Here is a 10,736-nt window from a genome sequence, read left to right as displayed (position 1 = left end):
TTCTGATCTCGATTCGGTTCAATATTGATTCATTTCGATATACATCAGGTACAGTACAGTTTTTTTTTTTAAAGGAAAAAATTTCTAACTAATGCTGTAATCTATACAGTAAACCCTGTCAGTTGGTACATTACTATAATATTAAATATTATAGTAACGTAGGATAAAATTAACTGATTTGTTTAGAAACATTTAAATGTCACATAAAGCAGTTGGTAACAACAACAATAACAATAATAATAATAACTTGTTAATATATAGGCTAATTATGTTTCTACTCCGATTAGTTAAAAAAATAAAAATAAACATTTCAACAGTGGCTTTCTTAAGAGCTTGTTTTCATGACACATTTATTTAAAGAATTAGATATATTAAATATTTACGAACAGTTTAAAAATATAGAATATGTAATATAGAGCATATTATTAGCAAAACACTCTCTAGAGTTGAGGGACATTGAATAACTTTCCTTAGGTAAAGGTGCACTGTAAAAAATGACCGTGAATTTAACGGTAAAAGACTGTAAAAATGCTACAGTAAAAACCTGTTAAATGGTTAACGGTAAATTCCCCTACTATATACGGTGAAAAACTGTATTCGACATTACATAATTTATGTAATTACATAATACACATAATTTTACGGTAGTATACCGTATATTTTTTTTTACAGTGTGACGTCTTTCTGCAGTTAAAAGTCTGTGCGATTACACGAGACACGATACATTTCAGTAAGTTGTACTCTATCTTTCAACATATCTTCTAATGTTCATTCATGTTTATCTTGTGCTATTACTAGTAGTAAAGGTGAAGAGATGATCGGTTCACGAGTACTCCGCACTAGCGCTTAGCTTAATTTGAGGCAGCTACTGCGTTCTGTGGCGCCACATTAAAGAGTGCCAAAACAGTATTTATTATTTAAATTTCGTAATAAAATAAACAATCTGAAAGCTAAGACTTTGTTTCATATCAGAAGTAACAAAGCACACAAAGCATACAGCAATTTATTGACGGGCGGCACGCTACAAATAGCTAATGTTTAGTGCAGTTTTGTTCACACATCAACTGAAACCAGCAAAATTGATTCTCGGGATTTAAGAATCGATATCGGCTCATGAAAAATCAATTAAAATGGAGGAATCTATATTTCAACCCAGCCCTATTATAAGAATTCTAAGGGATTCCTTTCTCCAGAAAGGCTTTTATAGACATTGGGTTAAATCACACTGAATGTATAAAAAAACTACTGAATAAATGTGCCTTAACTTTTATATTTGATTAAAAATCTGCAGTATTTTTATTTGTTTTGAATGCTTGTACCATCAGATCAGAATTCAGGTTGTTTTTTCATCATTTGGGAGGCAATATGTATTTAATTTCATACATAAGGCATAGTGTGCCAGAATTACTTTATTTTTGCTCATATTTTCCTCATATACTGAATGAAGGGGCGGTTTTTGGACCTAGTAGGGCTTATATCTATGAATGTTTAGAAATAGAGTCCTACTTGCTTTGCCACTTATGTTATCTCATGCACCAAAAGACTTTAGCACCACAATGATACAGCACAATAGACGTGACACAGCACATTTATGTTTGTGCTTGGCACATTCAGTTATACTAAACTAAGATGGACTGCTTTTGTTTTGGATTTTCCAAAAAGTTGAGGTTTTTATGTTTTATGTAGGCCTATTTTGCCAGGATACAAATTCAGATTGTAGATCATCTTTTAATTTTGCACAGATAAAACATGCAATTTACACTATTCTTTCGTTTATGCAATTTGCACATTTTGATGTAAATGTTTTCAGTAAGTATAAAAATTTCAATTGTTGTCCAATGTGCTGCACAATGACGTGAGACTGAAATTAAATCAAACAGTGAAAACATTAATATCAGATGAGTTTGGTTCAAATATTCTCCTTGTTATAATGAGAGAAAGGGTTTTCCTAAACCATGGGTAGAAAAAGCCATATATGATGGGGTTTATGGTTGAGTTAATGTAGCCCAACCAGACAAAGACTTCAAAGAGTGCAAGTGGGGTGGAAAAGTTGATGTAGGGATCCATCACAGAGTTAATAAAAAATGGCAACCAGCAAATGATAAAAGCACCCACAACCACACCGAGAGTTTTTGCTGCTTTGCGCTCAGATCGCCGAGAGCTTTTAAACACATTCTGAATTTCATGCTGGTTTGCCTCACTGATTATTCTTACATGTTTTTTTGCAACTACAAAAATTCTAACATACAGTCCTATCATGACAGAACAAGGAAAGAAAAAAGTTATTAACGTGTCTAAAACAGACCACAATTTACTGAAAAGCAGACTGCAACGTCCTATACAGTATATTGATTCAATATATTCCTCCAGTCCTTCCACATTAGCCTCTGAGTACAGCAGACCATATGAATAGACTGCAATCAGAGCCCAACTTATCATCACCATGACCCATGCGACAGGTATGGTTATTCTTGTCGGATACTGAAGCGGATAACAAACAGCCTGATGTCGATCGATAGCAATACAAACAAGATGCAAAATAGACACTGATGTGAGAAACAAGTCAAAAGTGGAGTGTAGCAAACAGAAGGCATCTCCATAGTACCAGCAGCCAATCACAGAACGGATCATACTGAAAGGCATGACCACCAGTCCAAGCAGCAGGTCCGCTAGAGCCAGAGACATCACCAGGATGTTAGTGGGAGTCTGGAGCTGTTTGAAGTGTGCGATGGAGATGATGACCACCAAATTTCCTAGAATGGTCACAGTCATCGCCAACACCAATAGGAGATACACCACAGTCTGAGTGGAAACATGATGTGTGCCTTTAAGACAAGAGTTGTTCACTGCAGGAAAACAAAACTGAGTGGGATCATATTCTTGTGATGATAAATCCATCCTGCCTTCGTCTTTGTCTCAGAAAACACAAATCTAGTCGATTCTGATTCAGTTGGACTAGTTAGGCCCTTAAATACACGTCATCCTTTTTTGACCCTCCCACATTATCATAGAGCAGTTAATGATCAACAAGCATTTATTAAAAATTAAAAATATACACTCTCAAAAAAAGGAACAAAACTTTCACTGGGGCGGTACCCTTTTAAATGGAACTAATATGTGACCCTGTCTGTAAAATCCAGGCTAAAGTCTCAAAATCTAATTATGAGATAACAAGTATCGGAGTTTGATTTCAACCATTAATTTCACTATGATTTCAATCCTTGAAATGGCCTTACTCAGTCAATATTAAAGATATAAAGGTTACATTTTCACAGAATGTTCTACATTTTTATGAAGGATGATTTTATGTAGAAAACTGTAAATCACAAAAAATAACTTTAGCTGGGTTTTCACAGGCAGGGTCACACATGTCACTTTACGTATTAATATGCACACTTTAAGTATTAGTATGTACTTTTAAGAGTGTCAAATTCAGCTCCTGGAGGGCCACTGTCCTGCAGAGTTTAGTTCTTACTCTAATTATACAAACATAAACCAGCTAATAAATGTTCTCAGGATTACTAGAAACTTCCAGGCAGGTGTTTTGGAGCTGGTTGGAGCTACACTCTGCAGGACAATGGCCTTCCAGGATCAGAATTTGACACGTGCTTTAAGGTACTACCATTTAGGGGTGAATAAGATAAGATATGTACCTTTGGGCTTTTGTACTTTAGGGTACCGCCCAGCGACAGCTTGTACACTTTCTGAGGGTGTACCATCTGAAATTACATTAAAGTTTTTGGTTTGTCCATAAATGAAAGCTATGCAGTTTTAGCTGAAAAAAATCAATTCTTTTTTACTAGAAGAATTGTGATCTATTTAATGGTCTTCCCAAAAGACAAATAAATCCTATGAATCAAAACGCAGCACCACAGATCATTTTCTGGTTAACCGCACAGAAAGACAAAAAAAGCAAACAAGCTTTATATGTTACATCAGGGGTAGCCAATGTCAGTCCTGGAGAGCCACAGTCCTGCAGAGTTTTGCTCCAACCTTGATAAAAACTCACCTGCTTGTAGCTTTCTAGTAACCCTTAGACCTTGATTAGCTGGTTGAGGTGTGTTTGATTAGGGTTGGAGCAAAAAATCTGTAGGACTGTGGCTCTCCAGGACCGACACTGGCCACCCCTGTGTTACATACTGTAAATATTATTAAACAATTTAACCCTCAGTCTTATTTTTGCCCTGAACATTAAAGATGTCTTGGGCCCAATTCATAAACCTCCCCTTTAAAAAAACAAAACAAAAAAACAATGTACACAGTATATTTAATTTTCTCCACTTTATCAAGGTAACACTGTATAAACTACAATATACATCTTCAGCCTTATAATCTAATTTAAAAATCTCCGGAACGGAACACCCACGAGCAAAGATGGCAGCAAGTAGATCATGTATTTTAGATAAATAAAAACACAAAGGAATGACTTTCTCCTGCAAGGCTTTTAAAGGCTTTTTTTGGCTGGAAGGAAATACTTCATGTACAGTAGCCTACTGAAGAAATATGGCCTAAGCTTCAGCATACCACTTTTGTACACTGAAAACTGAATAAAATATACATTTTAAAAATGTCTGAATCATAAAATCAGAGTTCAGATAGTTTTTTCATCATTCAGCATGCAATGTGTATTTAATATAATAAGTGTGCAGAGATCTGATTTTAGATCACCTTTTAATTTTGCACAGAATAAACATCTGATTTTACACTTTTATTTATGTGATTTGCAAAGGAAATGTGCTGCACAAATGGAATCAAACAGTAAAAACATTGATATCAGAAGAATTTGGTTCAAATATTCTCCTTGTTATAATAAGAGAAAGGGTTTTTCTGAACCATGGGTAGAATAGGCCATAAATGATGGGGTTTATGGTTGAGTTAATGTAGCCTAACCAGACAAAAACTTCAAAGAGAGCAATTGGAGTGGAAAAGTTGATGTAAGGGTCAATCAAAGAGTTAATAAAAAATGGCAGCCAGCAAATAATAAAAGCACCCACAACCACACCTAGAGTTTTTGCCGCTTTGCGCTCAGATCGTCGAGAGCTTTTAAACATATTTTCCTTTTCATGCTGGTTTGTCTCACAGAGTTTTCTAGCGTGCTGCTTTGCGATCACAAAAATTCTTGCATACAGTCCAACCATGACAGAACAAGGCAAGAGAAAAGCTATTAATGTGTCTATAGCTCCCCACAATGCATTGAAAAGCAAAGTGCAACTTCCCATACAGTATATTGATTCAATATATTCCTCCAGTCCTTCCACATTAGCTTTTGAGTACACTAAGCCATAAGAATATAATGCAGCCATGCACCAACTTATCATCACCATGACCCATGCGACAGGTATGGTTATTCTTGCAGGATACTGAAGTGGATAACAAACAGCCTGATGTCGATCAATAGCAATAAAAATTAGATGAAAAATAGACACTGATGTGAGAAACAAGTCAAAAGTGGAGTGTAGCAAACAGAAGGCATCTCCATAGTACCAGCAGCCACCCACAGAACGGATCATACTGAAAGGCATGACCACCAGTCCAAGCAGCAGGTCCGCTAGAGCCAGAGACATCACCAGGATGTTAGTGGGAGTCTGGAGCTGTTTGAAGTGTGCGATGGAGATGATGACCACCAAATTTCCTAGAATGGTCACAGTCATCGCCAACACCAATAGGAGATACACCACAGTCTGAGTGGAAACATGATGTGTGCCTTTAAGACAAGAGTTGTTCACTGCAGGAAAACAAAACTGAGTGGGATCATATTCTTGTGATGATAAATCCATCCTGCCTGTCTCAGTCTTAGAAAACAAAAACCTATAAAATTCTGGCCTAGATGGACTACCAGTATGTTAACAAGTCCCTTAAATACACTTCATCGTCTTCTCTGACCCTCCTACATGATGTGGCAGCAAATAACAGCCAAGCACTTAAAATATACATTACTTCAGTTTTCTGCTTTAGCCATGGCTCAATGATTCTTCAACCTAGTACATAAACTACTGTTAAAAAGTTTGGTGTTGGTGAGATTTTTCAGTGTTTTTGAAAGTCTTTTACGCTCACCAAGGCTGCATTTATTTGATCAAAAATACAGTAGAAACAGTAAAATATCAGTTTTCTACTTGAATATATTTGAATGTATAATAAAATATTAATATTTATTCCTGTTAAGCAAAGCTGAATTTCCAGCATCATTACTCCAGTCTTTAGTCACGTGATCCTATAGAAATTAATCTAATATGCTGATTTGCTGCTGAAGAAAGATTTATTATTATTAATGTTGAAACACTTGTGCTGCTTAATATTTTTTCGAGGAAACCGTGATACAATTTACTTTTACATCTTTACTGTCACTTTTGATTTAATGCATATTTGCTATATAAAAAATATTAATTAAAAAAGTCTTACTGACTCTAAACTTTTGAATTGTATAGTGTATCTCAAAGCTATTCACTCATGCATTTGATGTGACATTTTATTTACTTGATTATGGGGTGTCTATTCATTACCCATATTCGGTAAGATTGCTGTTGCTGAAGCACTTAATGTAGATCTCAAAAATGCAAATGCAAAAATTTATTAATACAATTTACAATCCCACAATGCATTGCGATAAAGATAAAAAAAAATAGATAAAAAAGAGAAATCCATTACAGTTCATTCAACACTGAAAAGTATTAATAAACATAAATGCATTGGAACATATTAACTTCATATGCTAGGCATATTGCCCTGACCATTATGTCCAAATCTATCCACAAATCTCTCTTTATCCACTTAAAAAAAAATAAAAAATACAAAAACACAACAATTACACAAAATAAACACTTTAAAGGCTTATATTTTTATTTCCTAATGATTTTTTTTCATTCATATTTTCATTTATCTTTTTTCATTTACTTTTTTATGCCCCACTCCTTATTATTCTGTATTATTTAATTAGCACAATCAGAATGATGCAACTCCAGACGCTCTGAGGTCAGTGTTTTCACTCCTGTAGGGATCAATCAGAATCAAGTGTGATTCTTTTGGAGTTTAATGAGGACAGGTGTGAATGTGCCGATAAACAGCAAGACATATTGCAAACATGTTTATCACATTTAATAAGTCCCTCAGCTCGCAAACATTTTTAGATGAAGAATACATAATTCTAACCACCAGTTATTTCCACAACAGGATTTCTCTAGAGTCAGAAATTACACAGGTATGATATCACAGTTTCACTGGAGGAATCAAAAAGACATTTGATTAGGATTTTAAGCATATTATAATGAAATATGCAAAGGCCTGTATTTCAACAATGAGCTATGAATTAAATCTATAATCTAGCTTTAATATTTCATGCATCAAGAATCATTGTCTTCATCAACACCATAAAAGCATGAAAAAATAAGGATCCCATCATGCCATTGGGCACTTTTGACCATGTTAACCTCTCCACTATATCTCAAACTTCCAGTACAAAATGTCTGACTTCTTGTTTTACGAAGGCCAATTTCATATTCTGAATACACAGAAATATAACATTTTCACACTTTTACAGCTTGATTGGAAATGACACAGAAAAAAAAAATTATGTTCTGCAATGTAAAAAAAACTTCTTTTGAAGTTGCAAACAAAGATTAATAGAGTGTGTTTTACAAGAAAGGTCCACCCAATTGGCCCAACGACGGAATCCAATGGCGTGGGCGAAGGTATAATGCATGTAGGTCTTTTACTTACGCACTTAGTTTATCATGTGTTTTAAAGAATAAACTCAGCTACTACATGTGCACATAGACTAGCTGAGTTTATTCTTTAAAACACATGACTGCTTTACTGTAAGTGTGAAATACTTAGGTAAAAGGTTGTAGATGCTATGCATTCTAGACCATGTGTCTTGTGTAAAATTAGAATAACTGTAACATTGGAATTATTCAGCAATTTCAAGTTGTGTGACTATGTTGAATTTGTTTGTCTCCAACGTGGAACACTCGACTATTTCCCATATAGCTGCCCTAATCCATGTAGAGGAACATAGAATTGCCATGTGGCTACAATGTGATTCACAATTGCATTATCTTTTCTGAATGGGCTTCTAATTGTTTAATTATGTAATTGGCATGATACATTTATACCTGACAAATAAAATGTTATATTTGATTTATTATGAACTCTCCTGAAATCATTATGACTAGTAGATCATGTGGAAGCTGATGTTACCTCAAATCTATGGCCAGGATAGGTCAAACAGAGGTTCATGTACGAATGGAGCAGTAGGCACGTCATCTGAGACCTTCTGATTTCTGTCTATCACTGATTCTAGCAAGTTGTATGGGAAATGACTAAATAATCTACACTTGTTGTCAAGAGCAAGCAGTAGGCTGCCAGACAAAACAGGTATTAATCAACCTACATCCTCTGACGAAAATCAGACTGGCGAGTTTGTGATCGTGAGATCCGTGCAGGCCACGTGAGACTCAAATGCGACATTGGGTCCCTGATGAACAAATAATTGAAAGTATGGGACATCCAGAACAATCAGATATCTAAATTAATACATAATCGATATCTGTGATCAGTTCTTAATTAGAAATACAGTCTACATTTAATGATCACTTGAAATTGGAGTCAGATTAAACATGGAGCTAGACTAAAATTGAAACTAAATCCTGATAAACTAAGTGCGCAAGTAAAAGACCTACACGTATTATACCTTCGCCCACGCCATTGGATTCTGTCATTGGGCCAATTGGGTGGACCTTAAATTGGTTTTTATAATTCCATTCATGATTAATTCAATGTGTTACTTAACATTTCGCCGTAATTATTTGTGAAATTTACTAGGAATTTCTGTGGGAAAATTGTTTCAAAATAAATCATACACCATTTTTTTTCAAACAACACGTCTCATATTTCATCTGAAGCTCTTCACTGACCCTGTTGAGCATTATTGGGGCAAAACTCTTGGTGATGATGGAAATGACATCACAACTGTGGGACAGCCGTAATATGTTAAAAAAATGAAAAATTTTCACAGAATAAATACTAAAATAATTTATATTTATTTTCTTTCTTTAAATGTCCATAATTAAAAAAAATGCAATTATGCACATTTTAGGAAGGGTTTTCTTATTTCAAAATTTAAAGCCTGGTCCTGGAACAAAGGCAAAACAATACAAAAATGCACATAAAATACATTTAAATTAAGCAAATATAAATAATGAATGCATGCTGAATTCAATCCTAGCAGCTGAACTCTGCTAGTTTTAATATATATCAAATATCCAGGAACATAAAAGCACCAAGATTAAGAAAAATAATAAGTTTAACAGACTGCATTCATTGATTTATGTAACTCAGGATCAAAATAGAGGGAAATCTCATAGGAAAAGCTTTCTGTTGATAGAGGATTGATTTAGTGACAGTAGTGATGCAACGCAGGAGGGGTAAGGATATAAATAAGTGCTTTCTGCATGTTCGCTATTGCGTAGACAGGTAAGGTCTGTCAATAATGTCTAATGGTATAATTCTTGTTCAAGCTGCAGGGCTGATAATGTTTTTATGTGTTTATGGCTATGAAATCTAACTATTAGTGGTAAAAGGTCACATTGCTGTTATGATAATAAGAAAAGCAGTGCATTATTTGCTTATACATAAATGTCTGTGTGTGTAGACCATGTCCAGCTGGTGATGGACCTAAACAACTCATCCTGGACTAGGACTGACCGTGGGCCTGTTCTCTGTTTTGGGTTGTCCAACAACTCCTGTGAGAGATTCGTCTACCCGTCAGAGATTCAAATATTGCTTTATTTGTTCTTCAGTGCCATAGCGCTTACCACAGTATGTGGAAACCTGCTGGTCATCGTCGCCATCATTCATTTCAAGCAGCTGCACACACCAACAAACTACCTCATCCTGTCTCTGGCCGTGGCCGACCTGCTCATCGGAGGTTTTGTAATGCCTCCCAGCATGCTACGCTCTGTTGAGACTTGCTGGTACTTGGGAGACATGTTCTGTAAAATACACAGCAGTGTCGATATTATGTTATGCATCACATCTCTTTTGCACATATCTTTCATCTCAATCGATCGCTATTATGCCGTATGTCACCCGCTTCAGTACCAGAATAAAATCACACCTCCCATTTCCCTCATTATGATTTCCCTAAGCTGGGGTCTGGCTGCCTTTGTTGGATTTTCTATGGTGTTTCTACAACTCAACATTTTGGGTGGTGAGGAGTTTTATTTCGATAATGTAGCCTGTAAAGGAGCTTGTATCATCTTTCAAACCGCAGCAGCCAGCACCATTTCCTCATTTCTTGCTTTCGGCCTTCCCACAATAATTGCTGTCAGTATTTATCTAAAAATTCTGCTTGTTGCACGAAGACAATCAAAATCTATACAGCATTCAGCACACTTGGGCAAGAAAAACTGTGTATCTATAAACAAAACCGAGGGGAAGGCCACAAAAACGCTGGCTATCATCATGGGGGTTTTTATTGTCAGCATCTCACCCTTTTTCTTCTGTAATCTAGTAGATCCGTTTCTTGAATACACAATACCACCGACCGTATTTGATGTATTTTTGTGGATTGGATATTTTAATTCTCTGTGTAACCCTTTTGTGTATGCATTCTTTTATAGATGGTTTAGAAAAGCTCTGAGAATCATTCTTTTGGCTAAAATATTTCAGGTTAACTCTTCACAAACTAACTTGATGGAAAGACGTGATTAGGAATGACTATCTTTTGTAAATAATATATA

The 10,736-nt window shown here is 35.4% G+C and overlaps 3 protein-coding genes across 3 annotated transcripts; 1 reads left to right on the top strand and 2 right to left on the bottom strand.

Moving 5' to 3' along the window:
• Window positions 1–1,872: 1,872 nt before the first annotated feature.
• Window positions 1,873–2,898, bottom strand: LOC107697110 (trace amine-associated receptor 13c-like). Its single transcript, XM_016497751.1, has one exon. It carries the CDS (start codon window positions 2,896–2,898, stop codon window positions 1,873–1,875), a length of 1,026 nt encoding a protein of 341 aa, XP_016353237.1.
• A 1,853-nt stretch (window positions 2,899–4,751) lies between these two features.
• On the bottom strand, window positions 4,752–5,777 carry taar13e (trace amine associated receptor 13e). The gene has a single exon (XM_016497750.1). The coding sequence runs from the start codon at window positions 5,775–5,777 to the stop codon at window positions 4,752–4,754; it is 1,026 nt and encodes a 341-aa protein (XP_016353236.1).
• Window positions 5,778–9,663: 3,886 nt separating this feature from the next.
• taar10 (trace amine-associated receptor 10) lies at window positions 9,664–10,707 on the top strand. Its single transcript, XM_016497725.1, has 2 exons — window positions 9,664–9,988; window positions 10,061–10,707. Exons 1-2 carry the CDS (start codon window positions 9,664–9,666, stop codon window positions 10,705–10,707), a joined length of 972 nt encoding a protein of 323 aa, XP_016353211.1.
• Window positions 10,708–10,736: the final 29 nt, after the last annotated feature.

This window comes from Sinocyclocheilus anshuiensis, unplaced genomic scaffold (assembly GCF_001515605.1).
Source record: "Sinocyclocheilus anshuiensis isolate Anshui unplaced genomic scaffold, SAMN03320099.WGS_v1.1 scaffold38, whole genome shotgun sequence".
NCBI classification, from domain to species: domain Eukaryota; kingdom Metazoa; phylum Chordata; class Actinopteri; order Cypriniformes; family Cyprinidae; genus Sinocyclocheilus; species Sinocyclocheilus anshuiensis.
The sequence above is the reverse complement of the archived record's forward strand: the minus strand, read 5'-3'. Positions and strand labels throughout refer to the sequence as shown.